The sequence below is a fragment of the Acipenser ruthenus genome, chromosome 14 (genome assembly GCF_902713425.1).
Source record: "Acipenser ruthenus chromosome 14, fAciRut3.2 maternal haplotype, whole genome shotgun sequence".
Taxonomy (NCBI): domain Eukaryota; kingdom Metazoa; phylum Chordata; class Actinopteri; order Acipenseriformes; family Acipenseridae; genus Acipenser; species Acipenser ruthenus.
Window position 1 is genome coordinate 26477159 of NC_081202.1, and position 24226 is coordinate 26501384.

The 24226-nt window shown below is 37.3% G+C and overlaps 1 protein-coding gene across 5 annotated transcripts in view; it reads right to left on the bottom strand.

Moving 5' to 3' along the window:
* Positions 1-3989: 3989 nt before the first annotated feature.
* Positions 3990-24226, bottom strand: part of LOC117419926 (DENN domain-containing protein 5B-like) — a 76819-nt gene continuing 56582 nt past the window's right edge. For all 5 annotated transcript variants that reach the window (XM_058986256.1, XM_058986255.1, XM_034926440.2 and 2 more), the window contains 13 exons: positions 23460-23591; positions 22961-23113; positions 22297-22375; positions 21500-21581; positions 20081-20209; positions 19444-19565; positions 18877-19022; positions 16545-16663; positions 15979-16166; positions 12075-12157; positions 10926-11052; positions 7092-7266; positions 3990-6809 (listed from right to left, as the gene is read on the bottom strand). In XM_058986256.1, coding sequence (XP_058842239.1) covers positions 6626-6809; positions 7092-7266; positions 10926-11052; positions 12075-12157; positions 15979-16166; positions 16545-16663; positions 18877-19022; positions 19444-19565; positions 20081-20209; positions 21500-21581; positions 22297-22375; positions 22961-23113; positions 23460-23591 — 1719 coding nt within the window. In that variant the 3' untranslated portion in view covers positions 3990-6625. The remainder of the gene's footprint in view (positions 6810-7091; positions 7267-10925; positions 11053-12074; positions 12158-15978; positions 16167-16544; positions 16664-18876; positions 19023-19443; positions 19566-20080; positions 20210-21499; positions 21582-22296; positions 22376-22960; positions 23114-23459; positions 23592-24226) is intronic.

A 24226-nucleotide genomic window follows, 5' to 3' on the forward strand; every position in this document is an offset into this window, starting at 1 on the left:
GCAATATTAAGAGGTAAACTTGAAGACAGCAACAATTTATACAGCAACAAAATTATAGGAGCTAGCCAGCATGGGTTCAGAAGAGGGAGGTTATTGCAAGACTGTTACATTTATAGATGATACTTGGAGGAGTAGAGGACTTTGAAACCGCAGCCCAGCTAATTCAAAAGGATTTTGACCTTCTCTGTAACTGGGCAAACTTGTGGCAAACTCATTTTAATGTTAAGAAATGTAAAGTATTGCATATTGGGTGTAATAATCCATGTTATAAAATGAACGGGATGGAAATGGGGGGGGGGGGAGGACTCAGGGTAATAGTGAAGTCATCATTAAAAGCATCTCGTCAATGTGGCGAGGCAATTAAAAAGGCAAATAGAATGTTAGGCTAACTTTGCAAAAAGAATGGAATACAAGTCTAGGGAGGTTATGCTAAGATTATATAATGCCCTAGATAGACCCCACCTAGAATACTCGTCACCCAATTACAAAAAATGCATCATTGCACTCGAGAAGGTAGAGAGATGGGCAACTAGGCTGATCCCAGGACTAATGACATGAGCTATGAGGACAAGTTAAAATAATTAAATCTCTTCAGCCAAGAAAAAAGAAGGAAGAGGGGACGTGATTAAAGTATTTAAATCATAAATGGTCTAGATAAAGTTAACCCAAGACACTACTTCAAATTTATCACAGAGAGAAGACCAAGAGGGCATCAGTGGAAGCTGTAAAAGTAAGTTTAGAACAGAAGGTAGGAAGCACTTTTTTACACAGAAAGTTATAAATGCACAGACTAGCCTACCAGGTGAAGTAGTAGGATCTAAAACACTGTGAACATATACAAAACACTAGATGCTGTGCTTTTAAATTAGTTGTGTCGTCCCCCCAGTGGGAGAAAATGGTGTGCGAACAAAGAATGAGCCTTGATGGGCCGAATGGCCTTTTCTCATTCTCAAACCTTTCTTATGTTTCGAAAATTCCCCAATTTATTGAAAATGTAGTTTGGTATAATAAACCCAATAGTGCTGTTGCCGTTTTATCCATTCAGTTTTAAAAGTATTGTTCAAATGATTAAAGTCTATTATATTTAATGATAAATAAAACAGATTTATTTTAAATAATTCTGGGGGTTGTGTTTCCAAATATATGTTATTAATACATAATTGATATGACTAATAGACTTATCTGAGGCATACAAGATTGTGCAGGATATTCCTTCAGGTTTTGATAACAAAGTTCACAAAGTTGGATAAATCCCTCTGTAGCCAAAATTGTTTTGGCTTCCTGTATCTTTGGAAAGAAATCTTTTCCTTTTCAACACTACTCTCAGTAATAAGGATCCAAATAAGGTATTTTACTGAGCTTTTAACTAAAATGTTTTCAACACTTCTTACAGTAGAGTAATGAATACATAAAGGGGGTGATGTAAGGATATGCACAAAAGTGGTTTGCGAGTGCAAAACCCCCATAATGCTGCCGTAAATCGTGCGGCGTATGTAAAGAATAGTGTTCACTTGGTGTTCTGCACCCACTATCAAATTTGCACTTTGCCATCATTAATCCATTAATTATATTGAAATGCATTCAAATGAAGAAAAGAGCATGAATTGGCCGGGATCTGGATACTAAGCGGGCACAAACATTATAATGTGATGTAAGGATTTTGCTTTGCACTTAAGCAATTGCTGACCCTCAAAAAACTTTACACCTTTTCTTATAAGGTGCAAACCATTGTAGAAGCGAGTAACTAAGAGCTGTATAAAAGCACACACCTGCAGAGACCTGTCATTGGCTTCAGGATGGCTGCTGTGGTACACTTCCTGATATGGAAACACTTGGCTCTTGTTGAGGAGAGGCAGGAACACGTTCGGAGAAGGTCAAGGCGAAGAAGACCCCGCATATTCAATCCCAGGGTCACTTTGTTTGGGATTCGGTGTTAAAGCATTATCGTCTCACTCCGCAGGTCATCCTAGACCTAAGAGCTGAATTGAGGGATGCGCTAGACCCCAGCGTCAATCTAGGGACCACTATCCCTGCTGTACCTAGTGCTGTGTTCTCTGGACTAGGTAGCCTCTGGTTCCTTTCAGAACACAGTTGGAATGTCTGGAGGGATAACCCAATCCACCTTTTCCAGAGTGCTAGGCACATTTCTGGATGTCATGCTGAAAAGGGCACAATACATATAATTTAGGATACTAGCATAATTATAGGATACTATAACTGATGTTGGCTGAGGCTTTTCCTAACAACTCTGTTTCATGCTGAATGATCTCAGCCGTAAGGACTCTCAGCTTCTTCTCAGAAAACGTTTCTTTTCTTTTCCGTGCACCAAGAGGACTTAGCTACACTTCCTCCGACATATTTTTGCTTTGTATTTCCATCCTCCACAAATGTCATACAGTGTCTACTACTCTCTGTACTCTGTACTAAATCTGCAAGTGCGGCCAGTAAATAGACCAATGTGCTCATTGAGACCCTCACTATCATAATTGCGGATCACTATTTGTGTGTGTTGAGTAATTTGCATTGCTCTTAAGCTTACATAGGGCGCAGTGCAAAATAATAGCCTGGTAGCATGCAATTTGAATTTTCAATCCGGAATTCTTTGCACTGCGCCTATACTTACATCAACCCTAAAATGTCACCCGATGCTAAATTTTGTTTGAACCCAGAAGCACTGGAGAATAGACTAATATGATCAATGGCTTTCTTAACTTAATCCACATTGCTTTAAAACAATGTTGTGTCATCTGGTAATTGTGTGATTTTAATTTCTATCAAGTCTATGTTTATACCAATAATATAATTATGACTTCCAATAGCAACAGCTAATAATTGTGCTACAAGTAAAAACAGAAAAGGTGAGGTGCCAGAAACTAAAGAGTAAAATGGTTCCCAAAATCAATCAATTGGTCGGCTTTAAATAGAAATGTGTGCACTACAGTATCAAGCACGTACCAGAAGTCTAAAAACAATATCAAGGTCTTTTATGTATCTATTTTTCAATAAAGCAAAAATCATTTTTAATAGGTCTATTTTTCATAAAGCCCAATTGAGTCTCATTAATAACTTGGTTTAAAACACCTTTTAATCTATTGGGTATTCAAAAACACCTCTGCCTCGGTTATGGATTTCTTTACCATTAATGTTAAGAGATCAGATTGATTTTCATTTAAAATACAATTTTTCCAGAGCCAAAAAAAGCTGCTATTTTTCTCTTTTCCAACCACTTAACACAAAAGCACTTTTGCCATTTCTTTTAAAATGATCAAATGCCGCATGTAGATTATGCAATTCTAATGTTTCATCATTAGACTATGAATCTTTATTGATTAAAGAATATAATTTTATCAGTAATAAATTCAATGCCACTTTTTTACCACGTGTTGCTTAAATTTACTTAACTTAATAGCCAGTTGTATTATTGGATTGTAAATATTTCCCATATCTACTAACTAATATATTATTTGTTTGAATTGTTATTTAAAAGTAACTTTAAATTAAGGCTTTCACTTACTATCCTTTAACAAGCAAGAGGTCAATTGAAGAGGTTTCCAGTTAAGTTCTGAAAAATAGTATTATGATCTGAAAGTGAGGAATGTTGGTGTGAAACATTATTAGCACATTGCAATAATTCTGTGGAGATTTGTCACAAATCTAATCTTCTTTATTATCTGTACAGTACATTATTTATTATCACTAACTGTATTGCTGCAATTAAGTTCCCTTTTATATGGATGATAAAATCTCCCTGCATCTTCTAGATTCAAAACTTACAGTAACAAAGCTTTAAAATCAGGAATTATTTAATCTGTTCTAACAGTTTAAAATCATCTAGCGCACTTTCATGAATATCAAACTAGTTGTCCCATACTCGCTCACCAGGTATTCTAATTTGGTTCTGTCTCAATTCTCTTTCTGACAGGGAACCTATGTGACTTCAATTCTGAAAAGGAACAGGTTGTAGTTCTCATATGGAAGAAAAAAAAACATAAGGAACAAAGCTTTTTTAATGAAATGTTTCATAAATACTACAACATAACAGTGATGTGAACAGACATTTTACTGCACTGACACTAGAGCTTAAGTTTAATAAAAATAAAGACACACAACTGTGTTTATGCAGTGCATTCACACGATATCCTGAAAAAAAAAAAGGCAGCAATGCTTTAAATGCTGTTTTTTTTTTTATGTTTCACTTTAAAAGTTCTTCCAGGGGTAAACATATACTGTAATTGATCACTGCAAACCTTTCCATTTAAACTGTTAAGAGCCATGCTCCACAATATTAGCTGCACAGATCCATATATATTGCTACCCTCTAAGACGAACATCTAAAAGGTGTAGCAAGTTGAAAGTTAATTATTATTATTATTTGTTTATTTAGCAATCCAAGGTGACTTACAGAGACTAGGGTGTGTGAACTATGCATCAGCTGCAGAGTCACTTACAACTACGTCTCACCCGAAAGACGGAGCACAAGGAGGTTAAGTGACTTGCTCAGGTCACACAATGAGTCAGTGGCTGAGGTGGGATTTGAACCGGGGACCTCCTGGTTACAAACCCTTTTCTTTAACCATTGGACCACACAGCCTCCTACAAATATTTTAGTCTTGAGATTAGAAAAACACATTTAAAAAGGCTGGCTTTATTAGAAGTAACACGAACAATGGTATTTTAAATCGGGTTTGTACAACCCAACACATAACTTTCTGTTTGCCCCATTTAATGATTAGGATTCCCATAAAAGCCGTGATATTGGACAGGCCTGACATGTAATTTACACACAATCTTGCATTGGACAATTGGTAGGATCAGTTGCAGAGAATTATATTTATATTGAAATTGGGCACACCACAAAGCATGCCCACATTAATTAAGGACAACACAATTTAAATGCAAGACAACTGTACAAACTCGAATTAAATATCATTCCATGTTACAGTACTCATTAAGCTGCTAAACAGTGAACTTAGAAATGGACACTCCAAAAGCTGTAAGCCTGGCTACCTAGTTGATTTAGTTGACTTATGCATAAGGAGTGCACAACCCTTTTAAAGATTGCTTGACACGTTTATTTAGGTTTAACTGGAGTTCCACAGCTGCACTAAAATACAGGAATACACTGTGTATCAAGTATTAGAGCATTTAATACTATTTGTAATATGCAAGACCATGGACAGCCAGATAGGCATAAGCAATGTATTGTGGTGTAAAGTGCAGATCTATTGTAGTGATGGGACGAGCGTAGCCTTCTATGAGACTAAAACTGCAACTTTATATATACACTGTACTTTTTAAACAGGGCCAAGCTGATTGAACTAGAACAGCCCTGACAAAACACGGCAATCTTGTTGGGCCTTTAATTGCACAAGTTAATAGCAAGGTAAAATCATCAGCCAAAACATTTTACCTATGATGTAATATATATATATATATATATATATATATATATATGTAACTGATTTAATACACTAGATCTGGGATAATATATATTTTAGTGCAATTCTCTTCCCGTGAAATTCAACATACGTTTCCAGCTCTGATACTATATATATATATATATATATATATATATATATATATATATATATATATATACACATATATCCTGTTTCCAGCACAAACATTATTATGAGTTATGATGATATACTAATGCCTTAATGTTCCATTATAACCAGAGCAGTGTTCTGTACTGGAGGGTCCCTTTTGCTGTGAAAGAAACACGGAAATCTAATTGGACAAGAAAAGCCATTCAGAGCTGAAGATAAAGATAAAGCTTGCATTGGCAGCAGTAGAAGTAAACTTCACAATGCAACCTCCAGGCAGAGAAGGTCTCATAGTCACAACACGATGCAGTGGCTTCGAACCCGGATTTGATCTTGTGATGGAGAAGGCATGCTGTGCATCAATTGCTCCAGAAAGGACACACTTGCACAGTATGGCCATTCCATAAAAGTGGTACGTTTGTCACAAGTCATCAATATCTGGTGGTGATGGATCTACTGCAATACAGTTTGATCATCAAAAAATCTTGGGCTTGCCACTAGTCCGATATTGATGACTAATCTAATGTAAAAAAAATGTTATTGCCTAGTGACTACATTTGAATTCCCGAGCAGTAACTATGGCATGCTAGTGAGAAAACTATCCCTGAAAAAAGCGAACAAAACAGAACCATGCTTGTCAAGTGTGACTGACAGCATGCCTTCTAGCAATAGCTGAAAATTCTACTGAACTAAATAGTCAGCAAAACACATTACATTACATAAGAACATGTTTGTCTTTTGTTTTCTGGTAAACTCATCTTAGCAGTGTATTAACCTTTTATTTTTATTGAAAACGTATTTACACACATCTAAACACATGAAAAATATTCTATATTCTTACTAAATGTCAACGTTTCTTTAGACACGCTAGGTAATACTGCATTCAGCTTTATAAATTACTTCCTGACCAGGCCGCTATGCTTTCTCCCACGTCTTGTGGCCCAGTCTTTGATGTCCTTTGTTTTCAATCTATTAAATGTCACTTGCCATCCAGTGTTGCACTACCAGCAGCAATATGGGCCAGAAAAAGGTCCCTACAGTATCCCATGGCAGCCAGTCTTTTTTAACATACAGTAAGGCTACAGGGTTATTCCTTTGACCAGCGAGGATTCCAGTGTAATATTGAACTCATGGATTGTCTGTAACACCCGAATGAGGGGATTCACTGTCAGGTGGTCCCGCAGCAGAGCACATTCTTCATACATCCTTGTGATTAGAGGGCATTCTACCAGGAGCGGGATCCATTGAGGAAGCAAGTGGTCCCTGAAATTGCAAAAGCAGAATATAAAATCAATGGTTTTATCTATTCCCAGTTCAGAAAATATTTATTTTCTTATGTAGCAGAAAAGTTAAATGTTGCTAGGTGAGCTATTAATTATTAAAATTAGTTATTAAAATCAGTTTCAATAAAGTGTTAAAATAGCTTCTGTTTTTATAAGATTTACTGATCTCCTTGTCCTATTAATACTTATGTTCTAAAGTAGACAATTTGCCCTGCACAAGAATGGTACTGCTCTAAAGCAGCAGGAGATGACTGACACATACCTTGCCCCAAGACAAACAAGAAGCTGGAATTTTCCATCTTTTCCAATGTTCCTTGGGGTTACATTGATGGCGTTCACATAATGACAGAATACTTTATACATGGATCTGAATGATTCCGTTTCCTCCTCAGTGTCCCCAATCTGATCCGTCATTTCAAAGTAGGCCACGGCTTTCTCTGTGCAATAAAAACAAACAATGGCATTCAAATGTACTGGGTCAGGTCTGGTATAAATAGATTAGGAAGTTTAAATGCATACAAAATATACAGAATATACACAGAATCAGCCAGGAGATGGTGCTTCTGTTACAATCAAGCATAACATTTTAAAGAAAAATTATACAGGTACAGTAATTGTGATTTGATATTGTGCAACATCAGAACTATACTAGAAAGGAGATGTTGTACTGCTGTGATTATCTGGTTAACTAAATAAAAAAAAAATACAGTAAATAAACATTATCATGAATGCTGACCCCTGTAGTTAATGACAGGGTTATAATAAAAAATAAAACAACGTGGTTCAGATGAGTGAATGACAGGGATATAATAAAAAATAAAACAATGTGGTTCAGATGAGTGAATGACAGGGATATAATAGAAAATAAAACAACTTGGTTCAGATGAGGGAATGACAGGGATATAATAAAAAATAAAACAACGTGGTTCAGATGAGTGATATAATAAAAAATAAAACAACGTGGTTCAGATGAGGGAATGACAGGGAGATAATAAAAAATAAAACAACGTGGTTCAGATGAGTGATATAATAAAAAATAAAACAACGTGGTTCAGATGAGTGAATGACAGGGATATAATAAAAAATAAAACAACGTGGTTCAGATGAGTGAATGACAGGGATATAATAAAAAATAAAACAACGTGGTTCAGATGAGTGAATGACAGGGATATAATAAAAAATAAAACAACGTGGTTCAGATGAGTGATATAATAAAAAATAAAACAATGTGGTTCAGATGAGGGAATGACAGGGAGATAATAAAAAATAAAACAACGTGGTTCAGATGAGGGAATGACAGGGATATAATAAAAAATAAAACAACGTGGTTCAGATGAGTGATATAATAAAAAATAAAACAACGTGGTTCAGATGAGTGAATGACAGGGATATAATAAAAAATAAAACAACGTGGTTCAGATGAGTGAATGACAGGGATATAATAGAAAATAAAACAGCGTGGTTCAGATGAGTGAATGACAGGGATATAATAAAAAATAAAACAACGTGGTTCAGATGAGGGAATGACAGGGATATAATAAAAAATAAAACAACGTGGTTCAGATGAGTGAATGACAGGGATATAATAGAAAATAAAACAACGTGGTTCAGATGAGGGAATGACAGGGATATAATAGAAAATAAAACAGCGTGGTTCAGATGAGTGATATAATAAAAAATAAAACAATGTGGTTCAGATGAGGGAATGACAGGGATATAATAAAAAATAAAACAACGTGGTTCAGATGAGTGATATAATAAAAAATAAAACAACGTGGTTCAGATGAGTGAATGACAGGGATATAATAAAAAATAAAACAACGTGGTTCAGATGAGTGAATGACAGGGATATAATAGAAAATAAAACAACGTGGTTCAGATGAGTGAATGACAGGGATATAATAAAAAATAAAACAGCGTGGTTCAGATGAGGGAATGACAGGGATATAATAGAAAATAAAACAGCGTGGTTCAGATGAGTGAATGACAGGGATATAATAAAAAATAAAACAACGTGGTTCAGATGAGGGAATGACAGGGATATAATAGAAAATAAAACAACGTGGTTCAGATGAGGGAATGACAGGGATATAATAGAAAATAAAACAACGTGGTTCAGATGAGGGAATGACAGGGAGATAATAAAAAATAAAACAACGTGGTTCAGATGAGGGAATGACAGGGAGATAATAAAAAATAAAACAACGTGGTTCAGATGAGGGAATGACAGGGAGATAATAAAAAATAAAACAACGTGGTTCAGATGAGTGAATGACAGGGATATAATAAAAAATAAAACAACGTGGTTCAGATGAGGGAATGACAGGGTTATAATAGAAAATAAAACAACGTGGTTCAGATGAGTGAATGACAGGGATATAATAAAAAATAAAACAACGTGGTTCAGATGAGGGAATGACAGGGATATAATAGAAAATAAAACAACGTGGTTCAGATGAGGGAATGACAGGGAGATAATAAAAAATAAAACAACGTGGTTCAGATGAGGGAATGACAGGGAGATAATAAAAAATAAAACAACGTGGTTCAGATGAGGGAATGACAGGGAGATAATAAAAAATAAAACAACGTGGTTCAGATGAGTGAATGACAGGGATATAATAAAAAATAAAACAACGTGGTTCAGATGAGTGAATGACAGGGATATAATAAAAAATAAAACAATGTGGTTCAGATGAGTGAATGACAGGGATATAATAAAAAATAAAACAACGTGGTTCAGATGAGGGAATGACAGGGAGATAATAGAAAATAAAACAACGTGGTTCAGATGAGTGAATGACAGGGAGATAATAAAAAATAAAACAGCGTGGAAACGTGTCGGACCCACTAGTTGACCTCGAGGGAATGTTTATTACATCGACAACTTTACATAATATAATGACTGGCAAGCAATTTTTTCAATGGGCTCATCCAGTTGATATTTCCTGTAATAACCGTCCAGTTATTATGGGAAACACGTGCGCATTAACACCTGCAACAGAGCAAGCTGTCAGACAAAGAGAGCAGAGCAACAAGCAGCACAGAACTTTAGAACTCTGGCAGGAAAAAACTGCTCACTAAATAGTATAAAAAATAGTGTGTCATAAATGATAATTTAATACCTACCCGAGGGGTGGGATGCTACATAAACACACTGCCCCATGAAGTATTCTCCATTTAATAACTTCTTATCATGGTCACAATACTCACTTGGGGGTGCAAAGCAGTTTGATATGAATTTTAATTTTTAAACTGAAAAACACAATGGCTTTTTAAAACAGTATCATCCACTGTTCTATATCCACACGCTTACAGCTGTTTCAACATTTCCCTGCAGAATAAATTCTATCTTTAGATTTTTGGTAGAACTCCAATTTCTCCCATCTCAATGTGGTTTCATTAGAAAGTGCTATTTTTCCCAGTCAGTTGAGCAGACAACTATACATTTTATATTAAGTCATTTTACATAATCCATAAATGCTTTAGTGTTTTTATTAACTTTCATTATATCATCTATGGGTTTACAGTACACGATTGGCATGCATAATTTAACATCCAGAACTCAATGAAATCTAAAGATATTGTTTGTGTGTATATATATATATATATATATATATATATATATATATATATATATATATATATACACACACATACACACACACACACACACACACACACACACACACACACACACACACATATATATATATATATATATATATATATATATATATATATATATATATATATATATATATATATATATATAAATGTATTGGGAGACATTTGGTATTTATTGCCAATACCCTGCATTTTAAAACACTGCCTGAAATATGGCTGAGTCCACTAGAGGGTGCTTATCCACCGAACACTACAACCTGCCTGCGAATGGGACTGCAGTACAGCAACCTGCTGCAGCATCAGCATGACAAGGATAGCTTCCCTGCCAGGAAAATAAAGCACAGATAGAGCATTTTACCTTTAACTAAACTAAATCTGTGATGCATGAAACTGGGCCTCCATTTGGGTTTAAGATCAACTGTTTATGAACATCCATTACCAAAATAGCAGATCCCAATTTTTTTCTTACCTATGAAATCCCAGACGAAGACGTTCTTCTGGAAAATGCGGGAAGATTTGAACCCGTGGTGGAAAAACTGCTCCAGAGCCGAGACCAGGCCGTTCTCACCACACAGCAGGATTGTGAGGCTTCCTCTCTGCAGGAGAAAGCCAGGTTAGGCAAATGCAGGGGCACCAACTACTACAAGCTTACTTCTGAAAAATGCTGTGCTGAAAGCTGGTAAATGACACTGGGAATTCATTTGAGTAGTAATAATATAGATTTAGTTTTTGATCAAAACGAACAAATAGGTATTCCCTACATATTAGTGCCACTATCAGTAAAAACACACACACACACACACACACACACACACACACACACACACACACACACACACACACACACACAAAACTGCCACTGGTAGTTTTATCAATAGATCCCCCCCCATTACATTTTTATTAATGCAGGTTTTTTTATTGTACCCTTGAAAACTACTTGCCACTCTTGCCTTACACAGTGTATGATTATTCCAGTCAGCTGAGAATACGTCTATATATTTTACATTAAGCTATTTTAATGTAACCCATAAAGGTTTGCCATGAATAAAAAAGCTATTATATAGTGTGCACGGGTTCATGCATAATTAAAAATCTGATGCTAAATAAGGATTCGTTCGCCAGGAGAAAGAGATTTCTTCTTCTGAACATCGCAGTACTGTATATGCAGTTTATTCTCCTTCCTGCAGCAATTCTCGTGCTGTGATTGAAATGAGTGGTGTATTGTGGGAACAGAAAACCTGCATTGCTGCAGGAGGGAGCGTGATCTGGATACACTGTGTTCCTTAGAAGATTTGTTTTCTTCACCTACCAAACGCTCCCAAGTAAATGCTGAGAAAATGTATTTCCCCAGTTATGACCCAAAGAGTGGTTGATATGTTCAAAAACATAACACTGCGATACAGACAACACGGGACACAGCAAAGGTAACATAATATCTTTCTTGTAACTGTGCAAGGGGTTCTGTAACACTTTGAGCGAGTCTCGTCGCTTTCAGTTTGGGATCACATCCTCTCTTTGGTGGTTTTAATAAAAAAAAGGTTCCCATAGATTACTGACTGATGTGATGCAACATTTTCAGCAAGCCCCTGTACTGTAATCAGTGGATTAGTGTACCTACCTCCTTTTCAGGTTTATGAAAGTGTTTTACAATATTATTCACAGCTTCCCCGATGGCCTCCTGAATTTGGCCAGCATTCGGCTCTAAAAAGACAAAAAACAAGAAATGAATGAAAGAAAGAAATGAAATACCTTTAAAAATATAGAGCTATATACTGATTTGGATGTAAATGTATTCAAAGCTGTTTCGTTTCAAAGATTATCCAAGCCACCAGCATGTCTGCGGGTTTAAAAATGTTTGCATGTCATACATGTCAACCCGTAAGTGTTCACACCAGTGAGACCACTGCTGAAAAACCTTGGGAATGGGGGGGGGGGGAGGGATCGGGGGGGCTGCTGCTGAGGGCTCAAGATTTTTGCACATGGCTGACAGCTATGTCACTGACCTAGACTTAAGGGTTATGGACATCGGGAGCGAAGCAAACGACACAAATACAACCCGAGTACATTATATAAAAAACACACACAACTGTAGCTAGTCATGAAAATAAAATACTGTTTGCTTTTGCTCCTTTTGTGGAGACGAAATAAAATAAATAAAACCAAACATTTCACTGTGAATGTTTATATGTGATCTGGTTTAACATGTAAATCATTAAAAAAAGAATACATCGACACATATTTCTTTGTAAATACTGAGAAAATTAGTTTAACATACTTTCTTTTTTATTGTCAGTTTTAATAAAATCTTCAGTTAGTGTGAATGTGATTATTATTATTATTGGTAAGAGGGGAGTTTGCGTAGCAGCTATAGGAATATAGAATGGTAATGTACACCTCATCATGGTGACCCCCCCCCCCCCCCCAAAAAAAAAGAAATGAAATAATAGGCCTAGACAGTTGGATTTGCCGCTGTATCATGTATAAAGGGTTTCGCAGCTTTGCAAACAATAGCAAACTTAATATGCACAAACGTCAGAATCCATTGCACAGCCGTGAGACTCTCAATTGTGAAAAACCTTGAGTTCCATGGGTAAACCTTGAGACTTGACATCCATGGCATGTTCTCAGTGAGGAAGAACAGGTAGCAATCTAATTGAAACTAATCCTGACAGGCCTCATACAGTACAGCTCGAGCAATCATCTTTAATTACGATGGCAGCGCTGGGTGCTGATCATGTCCTGGGGGGGCTGTAATGCTATTTATCTTCTGGGCATCAATGCCATTTTGCTTTAACATCCAAAAGACAGTGTTTATTACATATATTTCAAGCAATAAATAACGTATTCTTCCATGACACTTCCTTCTGTGTGTGTGTGTGTGTACATACATACATACATATATATATATATATATATATATATATATATATGTACACACACATATACAGTGCCTTGCGAAAGTATTCGGCCCCCTTGAACTTTGCGACCTTTTACCACATTTCAGGCTTCAAACATAAAGATATGAAACTGTAATTTTTTGTGAAGAATCAACAACAAGTGGGACACAATCATGAAGTGGAACGAAATTTATTGGATATTTCAAACTTTTTTAACAAATAAAAAACTGAAAAATTGGGCGTGCAAAATTATTCAGCCCCTTTACTTTCAGTGCAGCAAACTCTCTCCAGAAGTTCAGTGAGGATCTCTGAATGATCCAATGTTGACCTAAATGACTAATGATGATAAATAGAATCCACCTGTGTGTAATCAAGTCTCCGTATAAATGCACCTGCACTGTGATAGTCTCAGAGGTCCGTTTAAAGCGCAGAGAGCATCATGAAGAACAAGGAACACACCAGGCAGGTCCGAGATACTGTTGTGGAGAAGTTTAAAGCCGGATTTGGATACAAAAAGATTTCCCAAGCTTTAAACATCCCAAGGAGCACTGTGCAAGCGATAATATTGAAATGGAAGGAGTATCAGACCACTGCAAATCTACCAAGACCTGGCCGTCCCTCTAAACTTTCAGCTCATACAAGGAGAAGACTGATCAGAGATGCAGCCAAGAGGCCCATGATCACTCTGGATGAACTGCAGAGATCTACAGCTGAGGTGGGAGACTCTGTCCATAGGACAACAATCAGTCGTATACTGCACAAATCTGGCCTTTATGGAAGAGTGGCAAGAAGAAAGCCATTTCTTAAAGATATCCATAAAAAGTGTCGTTTACAGTTTGCCACAAGCCACCTGGGAGACACACCAAACATGTGGAAGAAGGTGCTCTGGTCAGATGAAACCAAAATCGAACTTTTTGGCAACAATGCAAAACGTTATGTTTGGCGTAAAAGCAACACAGCTCATCACCCTGAACACACCATCCCCACTGTCAAACATGGTGGTGGCAGCATCATGGTTTGGGCCTGCTTTTCTTCAGCAGGGACAGGGAAGATGGTTAAAATTGATGGGAAGATGGATGGAGCCAAATACAGGACCATTCTGGAAGAAAACCTGATGGAGTCTGCAAAAGACCTGAGACTGGGACGGAGATTTGTCTTCCAACAAGACAATGATCCAAAACATAAAGCAAAATCTACAATGGAATGGTTCACAAATAAACATATCCAGGTGTTAGAATGGCCAAGTCAAAGTCCAGACCTGAATCCAATCGAGAATCTGTGGAAAGAACTGAAAACTGCTGTTCACAAATGCTCTCCATCCAACCTCACTGAGCTCGAGCTGTTTTGCAAGGAGGAATGGGCAAAAATTTCAGTCTCTCGATGTGCAAAACTGATAGAGACATACCCCAAGCGACTTACAGCTGTAATCGCAGCAAAAGGTGGCGCTACAAAGTATTAACTTAAGGGGGCTGAATAATTTTGCACGCCCAATTTTTCAGTTTTTTATTTGTTAAAAAAGTTTGAAATATCCAATAAATTTCGTTCCACTTCATGATTGTGTCCCACTTGTTGTTGATTCTTCACAAAAAATTACAGTTTCATATCTTTATGTTTGAAGCCTGAAATGTGGCAAAAGGTCGTAAAGTTCAAGGGGGCCGAATACTTTCGCAAGGCACTGTACATACAGTGCTGTGAAAAAGTATTTGCCCCTTGTCTGATTTTCTGCATTTTTGCACATTTTTCACATATATATATATATATATATATATATATATATATATATATATATATATATATATTTATTATTATTATTCTACACATGCTCATGTTTGATTCCCATGTATTATGATTGTCTCCATCATCACGTTTACAAGTCACAATACACTCTCCCTCCTTGTTAAACCTGCCAGGAAGCTTGGCAGACACAAAATTGCTTACCCACTGCTTGCAAACCAACACAGAACAAACTTAAGTGTGAAATCAAGCAGTACTGCAGGGTTTGGTGCAGCACTGGGAAAGCCGTTTTGTAACAGTCCTGTGCTTTTGGAAGATAAATTAATCAGAACAATTTGACAACATTATTATAGTGCTTGGAATAAGGGAATTTGTAATATAACTTTAAACAATTGTACATGCTTGTGTGTTAAAGGGTTCTATCCTATCTTTTGTTTTGACTTTATGTAATCGAGGACTGTTAGATTCTCATAGCACAGCAGGATCACAAGGCTTTCTCTCTGCAGGGGGAAGTGCCATATTAGGCTAACGCATGAGTCAACACTACTGCAATATTCTAGAAATAGCTGGTACATGATAGTGTACATTTATTTTGGAAGTAATTTTAATTCAAAAGGAGCTCAAATCAGATTTACTTTTTGATCATAAAACAAAATCATTCCACAAAGAACTGCTACTACTGGTATTCTTACCAATAGATTCCTGCCTCCCCCCATTAAAAATGTATTGATACAATTTTCTACTGTTACCTTGAATACTGCTAGTCTGCTAGTCACTCTTGACTTACAGTGTCTAGAATTATTCCAGTCAATTGAGAATGCAGCTCCTCAGATATCTCCCCAAATGGCAATGCTGGTGTCTGAATGCTGGAGGGCCTGCCTCATGACTTACTGTTGTTCCTGCCTGCCAGTGAGGTGATGCTGAGGCGGCGCGTCTGTGTGGGGGAGCGCTGCAGTGGTGGGGTCCTGCACTGCTTGCTCAGGTCCTCGTCGGCACACGGCATGAGCAACTCTCCAATCAGTATTCTCTCCAGGCTCCCATCGTCAACCCCCTTCCCCAGCCAGCGGCCACACGGGAACCTGAACACACAACACAAGGCTGCTTTCACCCTCAGGTTTTTATGATGTGCAAAAATATACGCTTAGATGAAACAAAAACACAAAGTTTCCTTTCAAGAGTGTTCTCTGAAGTGGTAAATCTCATTGAAGTGTCTGTAGGACTATTTTTTTGCACCAGCTGACACAAGTTTGAGTTACAGAGTTATATCAACAGTTCTATGTAGCCCAGAAACATTTTGCTTCCCAAGACTGAACAGCTAGTTTTTCTCCAACTAAGTCCTCTCTTACATATATTTTTTACTAGTTTTAGCACACAACTAATTAATAAACCAATAAGGAAGAATTAACACATACATCTGTAAATGTACTGAACTGTTAAAGAAATGCCAGCTCCCTTACTTGTAAGTGTGTCCTGTGATCTCATTCCTGACCATCACACAGTCCACCAGCCACTTCGCTAACAGACCAGAGTTGTCATGTCCGATTTGAGCTGTCGTCAGCTTTCCCAGATTTTGACACTGCAGTGGAGAAAAGGAAAAAAAAAAGATCCTCCTAATCTTTCATTGTATCATTCAATCAAGTACTTCTGTAAGGAGTTAGCGTTAATGGTTAATGGTTTAAAATCTCTGCTCTGTCTGGTGTGCCAAAGATCAAGTCGGTAGCCATTGAAACTACTGGAAGTGCAGGGCTCTCTGCTAAGTTTTTTTTCTTCGGCGCACATGTGCCACCAAGTTAAAAAAGTTAGGTGCACACTGAAAAATGTAGGCGTACATGAAACAATTAAATACACAGACACAATTTTGCAAAAATAATTATTACAGTTCCAATTTAGGTTGAATATCTATTTTTTTCTTTTTTTACATAACATGTGGAGTTTCATACTTTTGCATTAACAAAATAAACAGAGAATAGAGAATTTTTTTATAAACTTATAACATGTTTCTTTTCAGATTTGTTTATTTGTAGCAGACAACATTAAAATTTCTGATCGGTAGTGAAAGCATTGGTTGTACCAACCAAATTGAGCAGACTGTTGAGCCCTGAAGTGTTAAAAAGCTCTACATCATTAAATCCTGATACAATGTACTCAATAATGTTTTAATAGCTTATTTTACAAATACGGATAGCTCTTAACAGGACAAGTTTTCAGACGGTGTCAAAGACAGTACACTTTCCTTAAAAAAAAAAAATTACATAAACATAAAATGGTCTAGAACTAAAGGCAAACAAGACATTCAGACAACTTACTCCAATCACCTTTAAAAACAAAAACAAACAAAAAAAACCAATAACAACAAAAATGGATAACAATTCCAAATCAGGTCACTCTGCTTAAATGTGTTAACCAGCAATACAGACTGCCATCCAATTAACTTGAGAGTGCATTTATATATTCCTATAAGTCAATGCAACCATTTCTGTAAGCAAGACTTAACCACCCTATTGTACGTTCTACATCAAAGTGGACAATTAAGCCTGGAGATCGAACCTGCATGCCTGCTGGTGAATAAAGCATCCAGGTTATGAAGGCATCACCTTTTATATCACCACACAATGCAACAACTTAGAACAAAGCTCCAATTAATCTAGGGTACTTCATTGTGAAAAACACATGTACTTTGTTTCATCTACCTTAAGATCTAAGCAATAGTCCTGCCCACCACCGCACCACACCACACTACAACACAACAAAACAAAACATATCATTAACATTAAAAACTACTGTATAGTGTAAACAAAGATCGTATCATGTTGAACTCCACTGAGGGCTGTCGACATGTACAATCAACCACATTTTTCCAGTAAAAACCCAAGTGTATAAATGGGTAATTGTATGTAAAAATAATGTGTAAAAAATAATGTAATTGTATATAAAAATAATGTGATATCTTGTAACAATTGTAAATCGCCCTGGATAAGGGCGTCTGCTAAGAAATAAATAAACAAACATATATTTAGAAAGCTTGCAGATAACCATGATCTGCAATGGGGTTACTGGAAAAGACCTGAGAATAACAGAATAACCAGTGTGCACCTGGATACAAACAGCTTTTCCAATCCTAGCTCATGGATCAGATACCTTTGATAGATTAGCTCTTTACACCCCAGCATCATTTACTACTGCTACTAGGGATCTGTCAATAAACAGAACTCAAAAACCAAGAAAACCAAAAGAGGGGTTTTCTACAAACAGTATTTAAAAGTGGCAGATTTAAAACAAAATAAAGGGAAACAAAGAAAAACAAACTTACATATTTTCTTTTAACAAAATATTTCCTTTAACAGCATTGTTTAGGCACACTTTTCTGGAGGTTCAAAGACAGAACATTTCCAGATTGAGGTAGGAAGGCTAACCATGACAACTGTGCGTATTAGGCCAAAGCAAAAGGGCACCAGTAAGCATTCTAGGAATCTACAATAGTGGGTTCTGGAATCTAAAAGGTTAATGTAGTTAGCAGCTGTCACCAAAACCTTTATCGAGTGAGGAGAGAATGTCATCTAACCTTGAATAATGCAGATACAATGGAGCATTTGGGCTGAAAACTAGACTGGAAAAGGAACAAAAGATTAGTTCTATATATATTTTATGCAGTTTTTAGTAAGGCAGTAGGCAACAGCTTTAGTGCCAGCGATTTTCACTTGCATCAACCTAACCTGTTCCGTGGCAAAACTAATTGAGAACTACAAGAATGTTTGTTGGTCTGTCCGACTGAATCTTTTGGAAACTCACATCGAAGGTGATCTCCAGTACGTTCTTTGGAATCTGCATCACTCCTGAGTCCCCCAGCTCTCCTGAGACACCGACCCAGGGGTTTGAGGTGGTGATTGCATTGCTCAGCTTCTTTATGGGGATGATCACTGCTCTGTAGGGTATCACTACAGGATGCAAGAACAAGATTTAATTTTAGGGGACAAAAATGTTTTTATTTTCAAGGCAACAGAGGTAAGATAACACCACCCTATTCAGTTTCCACATGTGGCCTTTTTGTAGGGGTCCTCAGTGTCACTGTGATATATGCTGTCGTCCTACCAAACTAATTCAGGGAAATAAAACACAGTAGTGTTTCTTATTTGAGCAACTTCCCAGCTCACTGCAATCAAAATCAACTGCTAAACCTTTTTGTTGCAAGAAAACCTATTTTCATTATTTCATAAGCTGCAAGGCAGCCTTTTATCTATTTTCCAAGAACGAATGCTAAAAACCCTCAAAAAACACAGTACTTTCAGGTAGTTCCAGAAAGTACTGCAACACGGAGGCTGCGTTTAATGAGACACAGAGCCATTTCCTCACACTTACTGATGGTAGTGAAGACACTAGTGAAGCAGAAGTAATCAACCGTGTTGAGCGTGAGGAGGTGATAGAGGAACTGCTCCTTCTCTTCTTCACAGCGGAGGAAAGCATAACGCTTATACAGCTTTCTGTACAGCACACACAGAATAAACATGAAATGCATTTATATTTTTCATACCATTTTCATTGATCAACAATTCATCACTTTTTTTAATAACATATGCATTCCCAGAGCCCATGCCTTATATTAAAAAAAGAAAACTTAGCACATCCTTAGGCTAGGATGCAAAGTCCCAAGAACATCAGACAACCATCGTAGAACATGACATTTTTGTTCATTCGAAAATTATTTTGAAGACATGCAATCTATCATGCAGACTAACTTGATTCATAATCCATCCCATCTGTTTTAGTAGATAATTAGCTTTCAAAACATCTTCTGGTCTCTCTCTCTCTCTCTCTCTGTCTCTCTCTCTCTCTCTCTTTGTCTCTGTCTGTCTGTCTGTCTGTCTCTCTCTCTCTCTCTCTCTGTCTCTCTCTCTGGTCTCTCTCTCTGGTCTCTCTCTCTGGTCTCTCTCTCGGTCTCTCTCTCTCGGTCTCAGTGATCTGTGTATCAACGCTTGCATACATGTTTTCCCCCTACTTTGTTAATGCCTGGTTGGACAGCAGCTGTTTTAGGTGCTGGGAGAGCAGCTTCTTCTCCAGCGAGAGCCTGATCCAGCCACGAGCTCGACCCACATCCGTCTTTATTTCACTCACGTTCTGGATGTGCCTGCAATGGAGATCAAGGGTCACAATCTGAACCATTGTCTGCAATCATTTTTTTCAGTTTTTTTTTGGTGAGTATCCACCTTATGGATAAAAGCAACAGATACATTATTCAGCATGTTTTTTTTCAGTGGTTCATGAATAATGCAGTTATTATACAACTGGGATTTTTCCTCTTGTTGGTGAACTGACTTTATGTCAGGTCACATTAGGTTCATTAATGCTATTTACCAAAAGAGGAATAGCAAATACATGAGGTGACCAAAATGGTTGGCATGACCCCATGAAGTCACAGAATGAGTCAGTGGTAGTGGTCAATGGGATTTTAGCTCTAACACTGGGACTAATTATTTGTACTCAAACACACTGCCTCCTGAGATCCTCCGGCATACAGCAAGCAATTGGAAAGAAAAATCAGTCCGAGGGATTGCTGGAATAATGCATAGAAATCACTGAAACAGCAGGAATTTGGAAAATGCCATCCGGAGCCATATAGGATATGCAGTATATTATTACTGGTGATCCAATAACTTGTTTCAATCGGCTTCTGCAATAGGATGATTATTTATAAAAATAAAGCAGCCACAAGGAGCCGTCAGAATCTGGCTTTGCAGATGATGATGTATAAATACCAAAATATGTAAATTGCAGGTGGACTTTTAACAAGAAACCTCATTATGTACTTGAATGGTTTATTATAAATATTATTTATTAGTGTTGTGGTTCGGATTACTGCCAGCAGTCATTTGAATAAATAACGGCACACTAAAACTTTAACGAGAATCGATAGCTATAGAATCGAAGTATGGAGAGGAATGCCATGCCATCCACAGACCCAGTGATTCATACAGCCTCAGCCACGGGTATGATTTATCAACAGCCAAGGCAGCCTCTGCATATAAACAATACCGAGGCAGAGCGCTTTGAATTATTTAATAATGTGTGTAAACTTGCTTATGGCTGTAGGAAGGGGTCTTACAGCTACAATCAATCTAAATATAAATCTTACATTTCTTCTGAAAGAGCAGACAGCCATGACATCCTGTTTTACAAAAGTCTTGCATGTGTCTGTCCACTGATTGCCGAGGCATCCTGATCAAAGCCACGCTCACACTATACCTTTGTCCTGTAAAAACACTGCTTAATTACTGTTTCCATTGAGATACCAAATATACATTTCCTTTCCATTGGGGATTTTATGTGTGTAATGAATGTCAAGTGGTAAATGTTAAGAACACCCAGTTTTAATGAGACAGCTTTAGATCATGTGGTATCTACACAATATTGTATAAACCTCATGTCTTGAATAAGGGACACCCGGAGGAAAGGCATGGTCAATCCTGTCTCAGATTTCCGTCTCTCTGGTCCTAGCAAAACTGTAGAAACATAAAAGACATTGACTGAACAAATAGCGAACACGCTTTTCAAGGGGATTATCTGCATTAAAAACCTAACAATGCTGATTGAATCAACTTATAAATTAAAATTCCTTTACAGTATTATCATTCTTTTTTACATAATATGTTTAATACAACTCAGTTTAACCTGCAAGACTCAAGAACGTGCCTTCGTTGTTTGTTTAACATTAAAAGTATGCTTTTCCTTTCACAAAAATAGTGCAAATTGCATTTTGGTCTGAAGTTGATATATTTTTGGCCCATCGTAATGCACTTAAAAGTTACTAGTCTTAGGGGCTTACTGTTGAGGCACTGAATGCAACTAACTGACAGGCCTGGGATTAGGCAAGCAGTGATCTATGGCCAAACCGCTAAACAATAACTGCTGGAATGTCACTGTATTTCAGGTTTATCTACTGCTTTCTGTGGGTTACACATGTAATTGCTTTGACATTTTGTGAGGTCATATTGGTGAAAATAACATAATAAAACTATTCAGGGGCACTGAACAAAAATAGGTATGCTTATAAGTCATTACATTTGTGAAAGTACAAACAGTTAAAGCAGCTGTTTAAGAAAAAACAAAACAAAAAACAAAATCAGCCTTTGGTGTGTAAGAAACAACAGGGTCTTCTCATTTCCAATAATGATGTTTTATTCATCTGATACTGTCATTGTTGTGCAGGATTCTTACCTGGAGAGACTGCTGTTTGTTCCAATTTCTCTTCCCTCTCTTGGTACTGAAGCAAATGAGACCACAAGGCAGATTTCCCCTGTGTGAAGAACATCAAAGGTTTTTGTTTCCACAAATGTATTTCCTAATTAGCAAGGGCATTCATTAACACTTCCAACTGATAATGTAGTTACCCATTCGTAAATTCCATGTTCAAGGACCCAAATATCCAAACCCCAAATGCTCTCCTACCAAATCCAACTTCAAATTTTAGTAACAGCAAGGTGCATTTACCTACCTACTATACTGGTTATACCAATAATCCTACTTGTAAATTAGTTGCAATAGGATAGCAATTGGGTTAAAAATGGTTGATAAAACAGGGACGAGACGAAAGAAGGCTTTTAATCCGTAACCACAGAAAACATTCTTAGATCATTGGCTTATTAGGTAGTTTTATAAACAGTGTGGGCCCTACTTAGCAATAAGGGCAAAGGCAAATTGTCTGAAAGGAATGAATAATACATGTTTAACAGTTTAAAACTAGCAAGGAGTTGCTTAGAACAATAAGAACATTTCCTTTGCATCCTTGCTGAATAGGGCCCAGTGAGTTATAACTGGATTGTAGCTGTTGACACAGCTATCGTGTAGAGCCCTTGTCTTCTTGAACACTGCGTCTGCGCACCTGTTTGACCTGCAGCCCGTGACTCCAGATCCTTTCCATCAGGTCGCACAGACTGGCGATGAGCGTGTTCTCCTCCAGCCCGGTTATGTTGGCTTCTCCATGGCCCAGTTCCACTGCCTCATGGCCCATTTTCTCCACCAGCATTCGCTTAGTCTGAGGGGTCAGCAGCAGAGTGAGGAATCCTGGTCTTATCTCATTACAAGAACCACCTTACCACATTTTAACATGTCTGGAGCAATTCAAATAGCTTTAAGGTAATCGACTTGGAGATGACTGACTTTTACGGAAGGTAGATTTGTATATACAGTACAAGTGGTGTAGAATGCATTAGGAACAAAATTACTCAGTGAAAAGTACCAGAAAGGTGTAAATAGTGCTCAATATTTGTAAGCGACACCTAGGTGGGAGTTGGTTCTTTGGCATGCTTCTTACTATGCTTCCAAACTACCTGTATAATATATCTGTGTGTGTGAGAGTCAGTACAAACACGCTGCCTCACCTTCATTCTGCATTCTTTAAGCAGCCCCTCCACAAATTTCCAGTTGGTCTGTGCAATGACGGCAGGGGAGAGGTCAGACAGTTTGGGCTGTCTCAGGTTCTTCCCTAAACTCCTGGCCTCCTGCATGTATTTCTGGATTAAACCAAAAGAACATGTGGTCATTCGTGCTGCTTTATTGTTCATCAAGAAGACGGCGCTAAAAGTTGTGTCTAACCCATTTGATGTTTTTAATATTTTTGTTACATTTAGGATATCTCTCCATGTTGCCATACGTGACATACTTTGGTTAAAGGATTGGGAATGGAATTAATGCAGACTTCATGCAGTGTATTAAACTGAAATGCCCTTTGTGTCACACTGTATCAAACAAGATAATGCAAAAACCCATCTCTCTAAATATATCCAGACATCTTTACATCTTGCTATCATGATTTGTTTTCTATTATTACTGAAACATAAAAGCAGGTTTATGTTTCTAGATACTAAACAAAACAATTCTCAATTTGGTTTTACTAATGAATAGCCAGTACAGTGCATAGAACATCTACATTGGCTAAAGATGTCAGGATATATGATATGTTAGTGCTACAAATTCAAGTTAGTGTTAGTGTTAGTGTTGTTTTCCTATAAATTCCTCCGATTCCACCTCTCATAGGGCTCTGCATGTTTTTTAGTGCTGAACAACAATTTATTTGAGCACTTAGCTGCGAGAGCCGAGTCGGAACAATGCAGGCTGTGTGAACGTAACTTTATGTTCAAACATCCCC